The sequence below is a fragment of the Drosophila takahashii genome, chromosome 3L (genome assembly GCF_030179915.1).
Source record: "Drosophila takahashii strain IR98-3 E-12201 chromosome 3L, DtakHiC1v2, whole genome shotgun sequence".
NCBI lineage: Eukaryota > Metazoa > Arthropoda > Insecta > Diptera > Drosophilidae > Drosophila > Drosophila takahashii.
This window is the reverse complement of record NC_091680.1, coordinates 28,804,032-28,822,523: the sequence shown is the minus strand read 5'-3', so window position 1 is coordinate 28,822,523 and position 18,492 is coordinate 28,804,032. Positions and strand designations below refer to the sequence as shown.

The 18,492-nt window shown below is 34.4% G+C and overlaps 1 protein-coding gene across 18 annotated transcripts in view; it reads right to left on the bottom strand.

The window, feature by feature from the left end:
- Nucleotides 1-1,658: 1,658 nt before the first annotated feature.
- nrm (neuromusculin) overlaps nt 1,659-18,492 on the bottom strand; it is a 156,423-nt gene continuing 139,589 nt past the window's right edge. For 8 of the 18 annotated variants that reach the window (XM_070215204.1, XM_070215208.1, XM_070215209.1 and 5 more), the window contains one exon: nt 2,247-6,284. In XM_070215204.1, coding sequence (XP_070071305.1) covers nt 5,370-6,284 — 915 coding nt within the window. In that variant the 3' untranslated portion in view covers nt 2,247-5,369. Of the gene's footprint in view, nt 6,285-18,492 lie in introns of all 18 variants that reach the window. The other 10 variants (XM_070215213.1, XM_070215217.1, XM_070215221.1 and 7 more) reach the window with 6 other exon arrangements.

The following is an 18,492-nucleotide window of genomic DNA, read 5'->3' as shown; positions in this document are numbered from 1 at the left end:
TGTTCCTAAAAAGTACCATAGTTTAAAGGCTAGCAGGTAATAGCAGTTGATATTACACATTTTGGACGCCACTGATTCACACTTTCGGCTAATAAAAGAGTTAGACTGAATCCACTTGAATCCGGTAAGTTCGACTCCACGAAAGACAGGTGTACGCTTATCCGGGCTCGTTGTTAATACACTGAATTACCACTACGTTTTATGAGCTACACATTTATAGACCGGTCACAAACATAGATTTTATTTGTAGTACATACCTTGAAGATAATAAAAAGCCAAACCTTTGATAAATTCAATAAAAAATGTAAATTTCCGAGGAATTCGAAATTAATGCGCGCAAAAAGAAAGAATTTTGTAAAGCTTTTTGCAAAATCAGCCGCAGCTGAAACGAAGCCGAAGCTGAACACGAAGGGGTCCTCTGCCCGACAGCGCAGCAGCCGAGACGATCGTGAGCAGAGGGCGGCAGCCGAAGCTTAGCGATTCGCGGATCGACACAGTCCCTCGAGAGCCGGCAACGGAGCCGGACGTTTTCGGTCGTAACGAACAAACAGGAACTTGGACAGAGATTTGGAATAATCAATCGACGCCGCTGCCCAAAGGATGCAGGAGGAGTAAAGGGGTAAGCTGGCCGAGGGCCCAAAATCCCAAACAGTGGGAGGACATGTGTAGCGGATAGGTTAGGGATAGTGTTAAAAATAAAGTGTGACAATGAAAAAAAGGACAACAGCGTGTTAGTGAGAAGTCGGGAGTGTTCGGGAATAGTGCCCCACGCTACCGGGACAAAAGGGGAATGAGGACTCACGGTTGACGGAGCCCCTCTTTCCTCCGGCAGCCCGGGGAGTGTTTTTTTGCCTCGGGGAAACTGGCCCACGGGTGACGGGGCCGGCCTCCCCTCTCCGGAAGGTTTCCCCACGCCGAGATTGGAAAACGCGCTACCGGGTGACGGGGCCTGTTTTCTCCAATTTTCGGGCCGGGAATTCGGTATCCGGGTGACGGTATCGGATTTTCCCGCAGTTTCGTCTTTGGGGGCTGGAAACCGACCCACGGCTGACGGGGTCGGCTCCTGCCTACACGGACCTTTACTTTCCTCTCCCCCCCTCTATGACCCGACACAGTCTTCGTCCGTTATCCTGTCTGTCTTAAAGATAGAAATATTTTCTGTAAAGAGACCCTGGAATGACTGAGTTTCATCCCAGCTATAGAACTACTTTACAACCGTCAAAACCGGCCAAGGAGTCCTTAAGCGCCTGATCACCAAAATAAATGGCAGGTATGTTTGGAAATCAGTCAGTCACACTTTTGCTACCAACGCAACCAAAGCGCATGGCGCGATTTATTCTACTAATCATTGAAATGTTCGGCGAAGACAAAAAAATATCTGTGAAAACAGTTACACTAATGGCGTGATTTAAGATAATGTAACGTAATAAGATGTTGTAACTTTCAATGGGTTTGAATAATGTTTAGGAAGCGGTTGAATCGTTTTAATGACAATTTTAAGGTCTTGAAACCCAATCTACTGTTACATTCTCCGTGTTGCACTGTGTTATATAGAGTACATTCTGTAATTTAGTATCGTCGTACCATCTTTTGCAAATAATTCTATCTGCGCATCCATACCGTAGTTTTAAGTAATTTTAATTCAAAAACAGTTTTATTTATTTTACAATTTATTGGATAGTAATTCTTTATCTTAAAATAAGCTTCCATTTAATCTGCATATTTTCGATTTAATTACACTTTTCTGGACATATTATTACACATTCTTTAGCCTTTAAGGAAATACTTATATTATAAATAAATGATTATGCTTATTTAAAAATGATGTATTGATCAACTAAACTACTAACCATCCAAAAACAACTTAATTTAAATTAAATTTTATGCACACAATTACATTAGTTTTAAAGAAAAATCATGAAAAGAAAAGCTAGATATACCATTATTACTCTTTGTTTCCGTGTGAGTTTATCCAACGATTTGAAAAACCTTTTTTATTAGTTACATTAAACATTTGTTTACTTCCAAATACATTCTTTGGGTAAAATAATTTAAAAAATTTAACATATTCACTTAGTGACAACGGTCAAATCAAGTTTTTTTGTTTTAGTCATTGAAAACGTTAAGTGGATCTTAAGAACCTATTATAAAATAACATTTTCATTAATTTAAAATCATAAAGTTTTAATTTATAAAAAAATGCGTGGTGTAGCTTACGAAAATTGACCAGGATTTTATTATAGTACATCAAGGGCGCCCGAATTTTTGTTTTTTTTTACTTGAGAATATAATGAAGCCGCCTTGTAATTGATAGGTCCGTAGTGTTGACTCTCCAGATCAGCATAAATAAATTCATCATCAAAACTTTCGGCATTTAACGGCTATTGTGTTGATACGGAAAACAATAGATGTTATAAAAACTGTCAAATAACCCAAATGTTATGCTGGTAAGCATAGCTTGTTCATGCAAATGAATAACGGATAGCGCCTAATTTTTAATTACTTATATTATGATGTGACCATCAGATAATCAGAAAGTGGCTTGCAAATAAAAAGCAATTTAATATGGTGATGATTATAATAAATATGAAATATTTAACAAAAATTAAAATATAATTACAAGTTTACCTTTTTTCTAGTGGGACAATAGACAATTTCTCTTTGTTATGGGAAATTTAATCAAATAAAAATTTAGAATATATATGTATTGCTGCTTTTATAAGGATCCTCAAAGTCGGAAAGGTGCTAAAAAATTACAATTGATATCGTTTAGGTCGAGTGAAAAAAATGTTTGTGGATAAGAGTAAATTAAGTTTTTGTTTGTTTGTTTTATTCAAATACCATGTGAGCTTAAGCACACGGCTGCCGCCAGAAGAATTTATTAAAAGTTTTGTTCTTAAGTTAAATTGTAAATAATACTTATTTTGCTTATGATTCCTTTTGATTTATTAGTATTTAATATTTTACATGTTATTATTTAAACAGTTAATAGTTGATTGAACAAATAATTAATACGATAATATATATTGTTGTTAATAGACCGCATCATTTATACATACAAATTTTCAAACTTAACATACACAGTCTGGCTATTAGATTATATTATCTCCTAGATTATTGCTTAAAGTTTATATATGTAATATTTGCATTTTGGGTCAGAGGTAAAATTTGGAAATGTAGGAATGTATTAGTCGAAAATTATTTTCATTGACCTAAGCATTAAATAATAACTTTATTAAATAAAAAAAAAAGCATACTTAATTTGCGCTATGGAATCTATTAGTTAAAGAAATCTAAACGTAAGATTTTATTTCCACGGATGGGTGAACTGATACTAGAAGATATATGGCTTATTCCACGTGAAACGTGACAGGCCAATTAAGGTCAAATCTCAGAAGTGATCGATATATCTTAACATCCATTTGAACCATCCTGCAATATGTCGCAGACAATCCCTATTTCGAAGTAATAAGTAAACTCTTTTTCGACGAACCTCTCTATAAATTACAGGGAAATCTAAGAGTACAGACATTTTGGCAGTCTTTCTTTGCTTACAAATATAATATTAAAACAAGAGAGAACGCTATAGTTGGGTGGCCAACTATTACATACCCGTTACTCATCTAAAGGGAGTGCTGTGGAGATGGTTATATGAAACGTTGATCGCGCTTAACTCTAAGCGAATGGTCCGATTTGAAAATTTTGTCTTCTACATTTCGATGGTTACTGATAAACACAATAAAACAGCATTTTTACTTTTCTGAAATCTTTAAAGGTATGGGCGCCAGTTTTCAATCGTTTAAGGCGATTGCGGGCGCAAGAGGGGGCGGGGCCCTTTGCTGAAATAAACTTGCGTAGGATGCCCAAGAATATGTGTGGGTAGTCCGAACTTTCTAGCTTATGTAGTTTCCGAGATCTCAGAGTTCATACAGACAGACAGAGAGACTAGATCGACTCGGCTAGTGATCCTGATCAAGAATACATATACTTTATAGATGGATCCATAACTAAGCTTAGCAATTTAAGCATCTTGGACAATTTTCTTAGGACAAAACCTATAATATGGACCAAAGGGTATATTGCAATCGTGCAAAAGTAAAACGTAGAAGGAAACGTTTCCGACCCTATAAAGTATACACATTCTTGACCGTGATCACTAGCCAAGTTGATCTAGCCATGTCCGTCTGTCTGTCCATATGAAACGCTCCGATCTCGAAGCTATAAAAGCTAGAAGATTGGCATTTTGCATGCCGATTCTACGAGTTCCTACGCAGCCCAAGTTTGTTTCATCCTTTGCCACGCCCACTCTAACGCCCACAAGCTGTGGCGCGCACAGTTTTGATGCTATTATGAAAAGTGTAACTGATGTGTATTTGTTTTGTCAATACCTATCGATTGGCTTATTCAAAGTTATCCACGACCCCTCTAGCGCCCACAAAACCATTAAACGCTAAAACCTGTCTAGCGCCACAATTTCCGCCTTTAATGGCCAGTAATAGATGGCGCAATACAATTTCAAAATTGGAGCGGCGGTAGCACCGTCTAGCTGCCATCTCTAAAAAAGCGCCGAATTCAAATGGATTATTATTTGTCTTCTGTGACACCCTCTGGTCATTTTAATTTCCAATATGTTAATTCAAAATCTAAATTATTTGAAATAGGGCGCACGAAAAACATACAAGAAGGCATATTTATATTAAAGTTGTTTAGCTCAGTAACGGGTGTTTTATAAGCGAGACACTCGTCCATAGCGTTCTCTCTTGTATTTGGCATTTATGCCCGTTACTCGTAGAGATTAAGGCAGTGCACTGCTATGAAGTATAGATATTTTCAATCTAGCCAAGTCCGTCCGTCCGCCTGTCTAGCGTTCTCTATTGTTTTATTTAAATTTTAGCAACATTTATGCGCTGTGCCTTAAGATATGCTTTATATTTTAGTAGACCTCAAATGCTATAAAATTTTTACATTTTGGAATATCGGCATTTACAACTTTGAAAATACTGTAAAAGGAAACTACAGGCCTAAATTCGTTAGTCCTTTGGTATAAACTTGTTTAATGTATTTAAAAAAAACCCATTACTCGGTTCGGTAATTTTTTTTTTTAACTGTCTTCGGTTTTAACCAATTAGATTGGGTAGCCCAGTGTGCGTTGATAAATTTTGAAACTGTTGTAGCTGACCAAAATTCAAGGATTCAACCATTTAACAGATTAGAGAACTCACTAGACATACAATACTTTTTTCATGTTTTGCCTTTTTATAAAAATTGGTTTTTAAGTACTAAATATACAAATACTGTAATGTAAATATTATAATGTAAAATACCTTGTCTGCGTCACTTAGGCTTGATTTTCAATATTTTTGTTTATATTAAATGTGTACTTCACAACTGCTTTGCGACATAAAGTATTCAAGAGCACCTGCAGTCGAGTTTTTAATAGCTTTCGATGTAATAGTGCTGTTAGCCGGGGCAGTACTAAGATTGTCCGAGGTGGGATAGTTATCGTTGTCAACCATACATTCTTCTTCACAGAAACTGTATCCAAGGTCTTCGTCATCCTCTGTACCATTTAAATGGTGATTCTGATAGCTTGTCCCTTGCTCTGCCAAAGCTGTCATAGTAGGTGTAGGTGAAATTGGCTTAAAAGCATGCTGTTCACTTAACTCGAGCGGACTAAACACCAAGGGAACATTTTGTTTCTCGAACTCCCTTTCTTGCAGCTGAAGTTGATGTCGCTCTCGCAGCTCATGTAGCATGCTGTTGGCTGTCTGTGTGCTATGGAAATGAAAGGTATGATGTTTACGCAATGGCAGGCGTATAGGCCGTCGTACCACTAAGCAATCATATTCTTCATCGGCCGGAGAACTTGTTAAGTTTGAAGATATCTCGGGCGGATAATTATCGATGCCGGCTACAGAACCTAACCGAGAAGTCTGGATCATTAATTTTTTTGAAACTAGCACTCCTTCACTTATTGTTCTATTGGCATCATTCCCGAATTTTCTGTAGGTAGTTTTGGCTGCATTGTTAATAATTTCCATTTTCTCTGTTGATGTTGTTTGTGAATCACCCGAGTCACATTTGTGGCCATAGCTGAAAGCTTTAAAGGCATCTGAACGGTAGCCTTGGGTTTTTCTGGAGACATCACCTTGACGCCTTTGGATATGTTCGTATGGGTTGCTGATGGTTTGTCGTCGCTGCTTTCTGTTGTTTTTATCACCGGTGTATGTGTTATCGTTTTTATATTTAACTAGAAATGGATTAATAGCCAACAATTTTTTTTTCTGCGGTTAGATTAATCATTAAGTTGTTAAAAATCATGCATCGATGTGTTTGTGATGTCGCCGTGTTAATCCAAAGTATATAACAAATCATGTAAGTAAATAAAGTACAAATATAATAATTAAAAGCAGAATAATGATATGCCTTAGCCAAAAAGCCCCAAGGACTTTGACAGGGTTTTATTTAGTAAGCCTTTTAAAAACAAAATACCGTTGTATTAATTAATATTTTGGGAAAAGTAATATAAAAAAAGAGACCTATTAAAATACACTCTCAAAAGTATCTTCAACAAGAGAGAACGCTATAGTCGGGTGGGTGTACCGACTATCTAATACCAGTCACTCAGCTAATGGAAGTGCGAGGGAGATGGATATATGAAATTTTAATTGCGCATAACTTTTTAATGAATGGTCGGATTTGAAAAATGTCTTCTACATTTCGATAGATATATGTAAATAAAACAGCGGTCGGCACACACATACGTTGACATTTTGATTTATATTTGTGTGAGTAATTTGCACTGGGCAGCTCATCGATGTGTGTGTGCAGACCGCTGTTCTACAGTGTACGTGAGCGAGCAGCGGCTGGGCAGAACAAAACCCTATGCTCACTTAATAGGACGTTGCCGACCGCTGAAATAAAACAAAAACACATCTTAACGAGGTAAAGCGTAGTGACGATCGCACCAGCAACATACAAAAGTTCTGATAAGGACTTTTGTGACGAAAAGTCCTTGTACATTCGACTAAATAAATATAGGTATTTTATAAAATATTTTCATTCGGTCCGTTTCTGTGAACTTTAAATTCAAAAGCAGATTCTATTGCAACGTGGCGAATGAAAATATTTTATAAAATATATTTATTTAGTCCAATGTACAAGGACTTTTTGTCACAAAATTTGATATCAGAACTTTTGTATGTTGCTGGTACGATCGTCACGACCCTTTACCTCGTTAAAAGGTGTTTGTGTTTTATATCAGAAGTTTTTGTTTTGAGAATCAATCACTTTTGCTATATTACTCGGATGAAACATTGTATAAGGATTTAAATCCATTGGCAGGGTCAAGACTAATTTGTTACCTTATCCCATACTTAATTATATACCTTTTCTTGGAATTATGTAACTATCTTCGAAGATATCCGAAATTTGACCAAAATTTTTTTTTAGGATTTTCGGCATCTTATAGTTAGTTTATTACGTAAAATTGTTAGTCGATGCAAACTTTTATGTTTTACTTATAACTTAAAATGTATAATAAGAATTTGTTCTATTCTAATTGGTATTTGGGCATTCAAGTAAGCATGAAATGTTTTCCATACTAAACTGGAACGGTTTGTAAATTTTATCGCTCAATTACATGGTGTTATATATTAAAAGTTAAGAAATCTCAAGGGCTATTTAGTTTCAAATTTAAAAAGAAATCGTTAGAGCCGTTTTTGAAAAAAATAGCAAAAAATTTCAAAAAATAACTTTGGCCATAAACTTAAAAGTATCTTATTTAGCCCATTTTAACAAAGGCGGCGTGATTAGCATATTAAATTACCATTTCAACGAGGTATTGCTTTAGTCGTTTAAAAACTATGAGACTTCAAAATCTAGCTTTTTTAATTATTTCCCGCCAAATTGACGGGTTTTTCCAAAAGTCTTAGAACAAACGGCTCTTATATTGACTTGCTTAACACTATAAAAATTATTATAGGATTCAAGGACAACGATTGGATCCATACATACAAACAAACGGACAAAAGCTTTCATTTTGGGAATAAGAAGAAAATCTTTTTTTCGGTATAATTTTTGAACGGAGCATCGGATTTTATCATATGACCCCTAATTGGACGCGTATTTTCAATAGGAACACAACTAAAATAATGAATTTTTTCTCACCGGCCCCAACAGCTCAAAAATTCTATAATTTCACTTTTTTCTTTCTCCGCTCTCTCTCCCAAGCCAATTGATTTTCTAAAGTCTTGGTCTCGTTATGATCGGACCATCACAGAAGATTTTCAATTCTGCGGATATATATTAGTAGTCGCCTTCGTACACTCTCCTTGTTCGCTTCGTCACTACATGGACTGCCGTCCATAGTGACATACACAACAAAATCGGCTGTTTGTTTCAGCCGAGCGCCATGTCCCCCTAACGCCCAAAATCGCCTTAAACACTTTTAAAAGGTGTCTGGCGCACACGCCTTTGAAGATTTCGGAATTTTTTCAAATCGGATCATTAGTTAAAAAGTTAGGCATGATCAAAGCTTTATACCACTATCTCCCTCGCAGTCCCTTAACCTGAGTAACGGGTATCTGATAGTCGGGGCACCCGACTATAGCGTTCTATCTTGTTATTTTACAGAATTTCCTTTTTCTATTGTAGCGTGCCGGATGGGTACATTTTAGTTAATATATTTATTTTGTCGAGTGTAAAATAGTAAAAGGGTATTTTTGGTTGATATAAGGTCGGGGACCCTTTCTTCTACATTTTACATAGGGGAGTGCAGGGTAATGTGACGAACTCGTCGAATCTCACATATGACGTCACGACAAAAATTCCAAATAAATGTAGTCGTCTCCTCTTATCGTGTCGACAATGTATTTAATGTAATGTTAATAAGAAGTCCTGTAATTTCTTCATGAGTTAATTTTTTCTAAAAAGGTGGTGCGCAAATTAGAAAACCTATTCAATTTATTTGTGTTTCAGCAGTGCCAGAGCAAAGATAAGTGGAAAATTAAATCAGATAAATATATGCAAGTATAAATGAGATCTTTATCAACAGTTTTCGGTACTTGGCGTTTTTTTTGTTTGCGCCGTTTGAGAGTGACACCCTTTTTGCTCCAACTGTACCTTGTAGGGTATCGTGACGAACCTTTTGTTGGGTATGGTGCCAATTTTTTTTATTCACGAATTTTAGTTGTTATCGTTGATTTTGTGTAAAGAACTATAATATTACCAGATTACCATTAAACGCTGCAGTTTTATTGTAGTTATACCCGTTACTCGTAGAGTAAAAGGGTATATTAGATTCGTGCAAAAGTATGTAACAGGTAGAAGGAAGCGTTTCCGACCCTATAAACTATATATATTCTTGATCAGGATCACTAGCCGAGTCGATCTAGCCATGTCCGTCTGTCCGTCTGTCTGTCCGTCTGTCTGTCTGTATGAACGCTGAGATCTCGGAAACTATAAAAGCTAGAAGATTGACATTTTGCATGCAGATTCTAGGAGTTCCTACGCAGCGCAAGTTTGTTTCAAAAGGGTGCCACTCCCCCTCTAACGCCCACAATCGCTTATATACGATTTTAAAAATTTCAATATTTCGGAAAAGTAAAAATGCAGTTTTATTGTGTTTATCAATACCTATCGAAATGTAGAAGAAAGTTTTTAAATCGGACCATTCGTTAAAAAGTTACGGCGGATCAAAGTTTAACCCACGAGTTAAGCCAATTATCTCCATCTCCTTCGCTCTCCCTTTAGCTGAGTAACGGGTATCTGATAGTCGGGGCACCCGACTATAGCGTTCTCTCTTGTTTTGTATTGATTTTAGTTTTGCTGTCAGTTGGAAAGGATGGTTCACGCCAAACGCTGTAGGCTCAGTAGATTTAAACAACTTTCTGCTTTTACACTTTAAAAAATATTGATTTTTGGGGAAGTTACGTTAAAAAAAACGAATCGTTCGTCACCTTTCCCTACACTCCCCTACTTTACTCTACCAGTAACGGGAACAACCATAACTACGGTAAATTCTTCATAACTGTTAAGACCTTTTAGATTTGTATGCATCTACGATAGAAGTGAACAATAGTGCAGTGGCTGGGAGGCCAACATTATTAACTGCCTAATTTAATAAAAAAATAGTAATAAACATTTATATTGAACAGTTTAAAGAACGTTTTAAAATATCTAGTGCCTCCTTTTGACTCTTTTTTGGTAATAAATTATATCTCTTAAACCAATAAAGAAAATTGAATAATAAAATAAAATGAAAATGTTTAAGACAAGAAGTACGCTGCACAAAATCATTCCTACAAATTATAAAGTCAAAATTTGCAACTAAACTTATTTAATACACAGTAACAATAAATGTGCCCAGAGAAGCTGTGGTTTTAAAGTGATGTTAATTTTGAGCGAAATAAAATAAAAATTAACAATAGCACTGTGTTTGTAACAGGGACCGTAACTTTTATGAGTTTTACGTTAAAAATCACATTTTAACAGTTATTTTCGGATTCGTTAAGTAAAACTCAAAAAATAAAAGTTATTTTAAAATAAAAATAATTCATTAAAAATAAAAGTTATTTTTTGAGTTTTATAATGAAAGTTAACAAATAACAGTTATTCATCGTGATCAAAAATAAAACTCAAACTTGATTTATGGCAATTTTGTGGGTAAAGCCTAGTACTCAGTTTGGCTAAGAGTTTTACTAGTCGAAAAATATTAATCTTTTAGTGTGACCGAAGTTTTCGGAGTTAATCCGCAATGCATGTAGCATGGTCTTACTCTCAGCAAACAAATCAACTGGCGCCAATTTTAAAATATTAATTCTTTTATTAATTCGCTGTTGGAATGGCGATATGTATTGCAGCAACTCCTACAGGCAGTTTTCCAATGGATTTTGTGGTTTTCCTTCCATTTATAAATTGTTATTGGCACACCGCTTCTGCACAAACACAGCCAAAGATCAAATTTTTTATTCTTTGGGCCGCGGCTAAAGGTGTTCATCGGAATTCATCCGCTAAATCTGGTATTTTTTTGGTATTTCCTTTTCATTTCCTTAGCTCAACTGAGTACCGTGGTGAAAAAAGTCCACGGCTAAAGGCTTTAGCTACCTATTTGCCTCTCGCTTACTCCTATGCTTAGCTAGCAGTTTTCGTCGTACTGAGTACTAGGCTTAAAACAAATTTAAAAAAATATAGTTATACAATGTGCACGGTTGGCTTTTTTTAAAGATTTTTAGTAAGTTATATAAAACACGGTTAGAAGGTTTTTTTTAAATTATTTAATTTTTTTTTAAATGACAAGGGAATAACTCTTATACATAAAAATCAACAAATAACAGTTATTTTTTGAGTTTTATTATAAAAATCAAATAAATAAAAATCATTACGGATTTGTAAACTACAATGGCTAACAAAAATAATGGTGTAATTAAAAAAATTTTAGGACTCTTCTAAGTGCATGATTTTTTTGGTAAGAAAAATTTACAATAACAGTTATTTTCGGTCCCTGGTTTGTAAGTTAATTAGGGTATTCAATTACGTTGCAAAAGTGTAAACCTTGTAAGTTTGCAGACAAAAATTGTGAACGACCTTTTTTCCAAAATCGTTGCAAGATACTAACGTTGGTATGTTTGATAATTTCTAAAGCCTAGTACTCAGTTCGGCTAAGAGTTTCACTAGTCGAAAAATATTAATCATTTAGTGTGACCGAAGTTTTCGGAGTTCATCCGCAATGCATGTAGCATGGTCTTACTCTCAGCAAACAAATCAACTGGCGCCAATTTTAAAATATTACAAAACGTTGAGCCGACCTGGGTTGCAAGCTTTAAATTCCCAGTTGGAATGGCGATATGTATTGCAGCAACTCCTACAGGCAGTTTTCCATTGGTTTTTGTGGTTTTCCTTCCATTTATACATTGTTATTGGCAAACCGCTTCTGCACAAACACAGCCAAAGATCAAATTTTTTATTCTTTGGGCCGCGGCTAAAGGCGTTCATCGGAATTCATCCGCTAAATCTAGTATTTTTTTGGTATTTCCTTACCATTTCCTTAGCTCAACTGAGTACCGCGGTGAAAAAAGTCCCCGGCTAAAGGCTTTAGCTACCTATTTGCCTCTCGCTTACTCCTATGCTTAGCTAGCAGTTTTCGTCGTACTGAGTACTAGGCTTAAGGAATCACGGTCCATCGAGGATATTAATGCTCGGTTGTAGGGTCTGGCCTGCTATAAAAACAACATTTTTGTCGAATTTTTTCGAACGCTTATTATTTTGACAACAAACGGAAAGCCCATATGTTTTTTATAGCAAAATGACACAAAACACCTCAAAATCCTACTTTGTTTTTATAGCAAAACACGCAACTTTGAAATGCAATTACAAGAGAAGAATGCATTTCCGCAAATAATCTTCTGCACGTAAATTCCTAAGAAATCGCTGTCCATCGATGGTAATTTTTTCGCGGTTTTTGGTGCTCAGGCCGCTCTTCTAGACTATTACCGGGACTTCTTACTAATATTACTGTAAATACATTGTTGACACGATAAGAGGATACTACTACATTTATTTGGAATTTTTGACGTGACGTTATACATACAACCCTAGTCAAAAGTATTTTCTCAAATTTGAATGTTAACTGTACTCATATTTTGAACTTATAATATTAACATTTTGGCACCTATGGAAAGAGCACTTCAATTCCGTTTAAATGACAAAAAAATGTTCTTAACCCATTAAGCACCCTTTGAAAAGTGAGCAAATTAGACAATTTTTTTTTGAAAATAAAATTTTCAACTTTTTTCCTGGGGCTTAAAACAAAAATGTTTAATGCAAAGTTGTTCCCCAATCAAAATTAATAATAACTGCAAAAAACAAAATTTCAAAATATTTGTCCTTGTATTTTTTATGATTTTTTGAAAATAGCTATTTTAGCCGCTTTTTCTTTCTTTTCATACAAAATTTTACTGAGATGTCTCCATTCAAAAAATCATAAAAAATACAAGGAAAATATTTTTAAATTTTTTTTTTGCAGTTATTAATAATTTTGTTTGGGGAACAACTTTGCATCAAAACATTTTTGTTTTAAGCCCCAGGAAAAAAGTTGAAAATTTGACTTTCGCCAAATTTGCTCACTTTTCAAAGGGGTCTTAATGGGTTAAGAACATTTTTGTGTCATTTAAACTGAATTGAAGTGCTCTTTCTATAGGTGCCAAAAGTTTATATTATTAGTTCAAAATATAAATACAGTTAACATTTACATTTGTGAAAATACTTTTGACCACCCCTGTATGTGAGATTCGTCGAATCTCATATATGACGTCGCGACAAAAATTCCAAATAAATGTAGTCGTCTCCCCTTATCGCGTCGGAAATGTATTTACAGTAATATTAATAAGAAGTCCCGTAATTTATTCGTGAGGTAATTTTCGCTAAAAATGTAGTGCGCAAACTAGCAAACTTATTCAATTTACTTGTGTTTCAGCAGTGCCAGAGCAAAGATGAGTGGAAAATAAAATCAGGCAAATATGTGCACGTATACATGAGATCTTTATCAACAGTTTTTGGTACTTCGCGTTTTTTTTTTGCGCCGTTTGAGAGTGACACCGTTTTTGCTCCAAGTCTACCTTGTAGGGAATCGTGACGAACTTTTTGTAGGGTATTGTGACGAACTTTTTTTATTCAAAAATTTGAATTGTTATCGTTGATTATTTGTAATAAAAATATAATAATACCAGATAACATTTACTGCTGCAGTTTTATTGTTGTTTTTAATAGTGACGTCAGTTTAATTTAATTTTAAAAAAATTGCACATTGACCTTTTTTTTTTGTAAGTTTGGGTATTATCTTATTACTTCCTTCATTTCCGTATCGAAAATAACTTTTCCGTAAATTATAAATAAAACAAGAAAGGAAGCTACCTTCGGCCAGCCGAAGCTTATATACCCTTGCAGATAAAGTAATACTCACTCGGTGCAGTTCCAGGGATTCCAGATTAAGTGTTCCTATTTTTGAATTTTGTTTTTTAGTAGTCAAGAATTAAAACGCCTACTTCCTACAAATTAACAAGAATTTTCTTATATATGTTTCAATATTCCTATGGGAGCCTTAAGATGTAGTGGTCCGATCCGGCTGGCTCCGACATATGTACTACCTGCAATAGAAAGAAGACTTTCGGGAAAGTTTCATCGCGATAGCTTTAAAACTGAGAGACTAGTTCGCATAGAAACGGACAGACGGACAGACGGACATGGCTAGATAGACTCGGCTATTGGTGCTGATCAAGAATATATATACTTTATGTGGTCGGAAACGTCTCCTTCACTGCGTTGCAAACATCTGACTGAAATTATAATACCCTCTACAAGGGTATAAAAATGTATTTTTTTGTTTGTGAAAAGGATGATTTACACCAAACGCTGTGGGATTTGGCTACGTTGAAATTTCGAATACAAATTTTTCAGAAATATGACCAGTAAATGTAAGTAACTTTCTGCTTTTACACTTTTAAAAAATATTGATTTTTGGAGAAGTTACATTAAAGAACAAATCGTTCGTCACATTACCCTACAACTTTTGAAAGTGCAAAAAAAAAAGGGTTCACGCCCAGCACTGTGGGATTTGGCTGCATTGAAATTTCGAATTCAAATTTTACAGGGATATGCTCAGTAGATGTAAGCAACTTTCTGCGTTTGCACTTTTAAAAAATATTGATTTTTAGAAAAGTTACATTCAAAAAACGAATCGTTCGTCACCTTACCCTACACTCCCCTACTGAATACCTTATTAACATGTTAAACTATTAAATTAAAAGCAAAACAGCCATCAATTGAGGAATAGAGGTAAAGAAATACTCATTAAAAATCGATAAGAAAAAGTGTCCCGAGGGAATGTGTCCATTAGGGTGGACTTATTTTGTATGAAATTTCTAAGGCCATGCTCTCACCCCTTCATATATAGCCTTTTTGTATCCTTAATCCATTAAAGAAAGAAAAAGTAAAAAATAAATAGTTTTAGGCGGTGCGCAACGGCTTTAAAGTTTATTACGCATATTTCAGATTCATCTAGATGCCGTAGACTTAATTTTATACTTTGACAGTATTTTAAAAAGTATCTTAATCACTTTCCCGAGCTTTTTAACAAAGGATGAAGTCTTTGATAAAATTCGAGTCCCTGGGAGACAATTACAACTTAAAAATAACAATAATAACGAATAAATAGAATCTCTATTTCACTGTGAGTCACAAAAAAAAAAATGGTGAGTCGGGGATCGAACTCGGTCCTTTTTGTTCGGAGACAGAAGCTCTACTGGCTAGGCTACATCCAACTGTTAATATTCATGAAATACAATTCTACTTGACTCTACTACTCTACTTGACGAGCGAAACCAAAAAGTTGACATGTTAAAATCTGACAAGAAATGGAATGGGGTAAATTCCTAGTTTTACTCTTAATTTTTAGCGAAACTTTAAGGCCATTGCGCACCGCCTAAACGATGAAATACAATTTTTCTGTTTTCGCATAAATTTATTGGACACAGAAACCTACCATTTAAGATGCTATGCTCAGTTCACCTTAAAGAAGTCCACCCTAGTGTCCATAGCTGCATAAAAAAAACTGCAAACATTTTTTGAGTAAAACCAATAACATTCCACAGCAACATGATTGGACAATATTCTAAAAAAAATCTCATTTAAATATTCCATTAGAGTTCGCTAAGATCTGGTGTTGAATGAACTTTCCCAAAATTCACTTCTGTTTTTGTCCTGAGCGAATAAGGATCCAATTTTTTTTTAATTTAAAGGTGTGCAAATGTCCCGAGCGACATTTGAGATTATTATTTTAAAAAGACTACTGTAATATTTTGTTTTCAACATCAAAAATAACGTTCTTTTTACTCTTGTCCACAAAGGGTATGCATGTTAATAATTCTGGAAAGCAAATTAACTGTTATTTGTTCATGTCTATAAAGTGCATAAAAACCAGTTAAATTGTTGATTAAAACTTGTACAAATCTCAGTAGGCCTTTTAAAATAAAAATCTCAAATAACGGTTATGTACGGTCCCTGGTAAAAACGAATACAAAAACATGCCAAAGCCAATAGAAATGTACATTTTTACATCGATATTCCCAAAAATCGATATTTCTCTACCTCTAATAGGCTGGGGTGTTGTAGGCCTGACAAACACTGTGCAACATTTTTAGGGTTATAAATATATAAATATTTAGTAGCTTATTTCGATGACTACTTTCTGCCCATGAAATCAAAATTGCGATTACATTTTTATACCCGTTACCCGGTCGGTGTCCAGGCCTGCCACCATTTTATTTCGATAAATGAGGCTTTTCTAAGCACAAGTTGTCACTACGCCCATAGTTCATCAGCTCTGGTATTTGCGGTATCTTTAATTTAAGAAAATCACAAATTTTTTTCGTCTTTTGGGATATATCTTCAAGAGTAGTAAACCAATTTTGGTAATCTTTTTGGAATTAAATAGTTACAAGTCTCTTTTATACGGTCGTTTTGGAAAATTCAATCTATCTCAGTGACAGGTTTGGGCACTGTTTGTGAATCGTCACTGTGAAGGAAGTAAGAAAAACAATTTTAAAAATTCCAAAACAATTAACAAAAACCTGATGAGTGGCTTAAAAATTAAGTACATAAGGAATCTTTGGGTCAAAAATGCATTGTAGAAGAAAATATTTTTATTTAATTTTTAAACGCTGTTCACAAATGAAGATTTTTAAACTTTGCTGTGACTTTAAAATTTTAAATGCGCCCACCTTCTCTTGTTGTTGAGTTAGATTGAATTTTCCAAAACGACCGTATAAAAGAGACATGTAACTATTTAATTCCGAAAAGATTACCAAAATTGGTTGACCACTCTTGAAGATAAATCCCCAAAGACGAAGAAAATTTGTGATTTTCTTAAATTAAAGATACCGCAAATACCAGAGCTGATGGACTATAGGCGTAGTGGCAACTTATGCTTGGAAAAGCCTCATTTATCGAAATAAAATGGTGGCAGGCCTGGACACCGACCCATGTCACATTTTGTCGGCCTGTGTTATTAGATAGTCGGGACACCAACCCGAGTACAGCGTTCGCATTCTCTTTAGCTGAGTGACGGGTATTAGACAGTCGGGACACCAACCCGACTATAGCGTTCTCTCTTGTTCATGTTGCACTGTGAAACTATTTCGTATGGAAATTGTTGTTGGAACTGCTTACTCGTTTAAACTTTTCAAACGTTTGCAACGTAATTAAATACCCTAAATGCTTTCGCTTTGAATTTTAAACTTAAAAATTCGTAAAATTCTTGGTTTGTTTTTGCTGTCTAAGCATTTTAAAAGTGCCACTCCTTAATTTTTGAATCCACAACCGAATTTATTGTAAAAACAAAGCCAAATCACACAGTTACGGTCAAAATAATACACACAAAACAATTTGCTTGGTAAAACTGACCAATGAAGATAGTTCAGTAACTATACAAAATAGTACTTTAACACAAAAAATAGTCGTCCGTGTATTTTTTTTTGCTTTTCGTACTATTAAATAGTTAAACTACTATTAAAATAGTAGCGCTTACGGGATGTGTGTTTTTGTTTTGGCACCTTGCTACTATTTTTAATAGTTTTTTAACTAGGAACGTAACTTCTTTAATATAAAAGTATGCAACAGTAATTTAACAACGATAACAGCGATGCCTTGAATATAAGGATCGAAAAAAAAAAATGTTAAAAAGTTATAGCTTTGATGTTTTATCTTCTACTATTGGGGATATTATTTTTTAAATATTTCTGAATTTCGAAATGAAATGGAAAATGAAATGGAAAATGAAATGGAAATTATTAGGAAAAAAATTATATCTTTGTTGATTTTTATTACATTCTTTTCCTTACTGGGATATACCAATTCTTTAATATTTTAAAATTTTGAATAAAATTTAACAAAACTCGGACGTCTATATTATACAGCTCCCATCTTTTCTTGTTTTAATATTAATTATAAATTAATTTGCTCCAGTGAAATAACTATAAACAATTGTACTTTTATGGTTAATTTATGATTTGGGCACATTCAACCATTTTTTACAGTTGCGTAACTATTTTGTATAGTAACCCTTACGTTTACGTATTACATAAGAGTAACTATTTACTTGGTAGAATTGACAATTTGTTTGGTCAATTTTACCAATTTTTTTCTGTGTAGTTTAGTTCTTAAATGTTTGTTGTTTTAATTTATCTTCTTTTAATTATATTTTATTGATTATCATTTAATTATAAGACGAATTGGATAGGATAAATTACATCAAAAAACTTTAACAAATATATGGTATTACTATGCTTTCTGTTGTGAACATCTTTTTTTAAAAAATCCTACAATAATTTTGGGAGTGAGATTTGAAAGATAAGTTGTGGATCTTTTAAAATGAACGCAGTTCATATTGAAAATTCTAAGGGAATACGATTTTATCGCATCAATCAAGGGACATTTTTA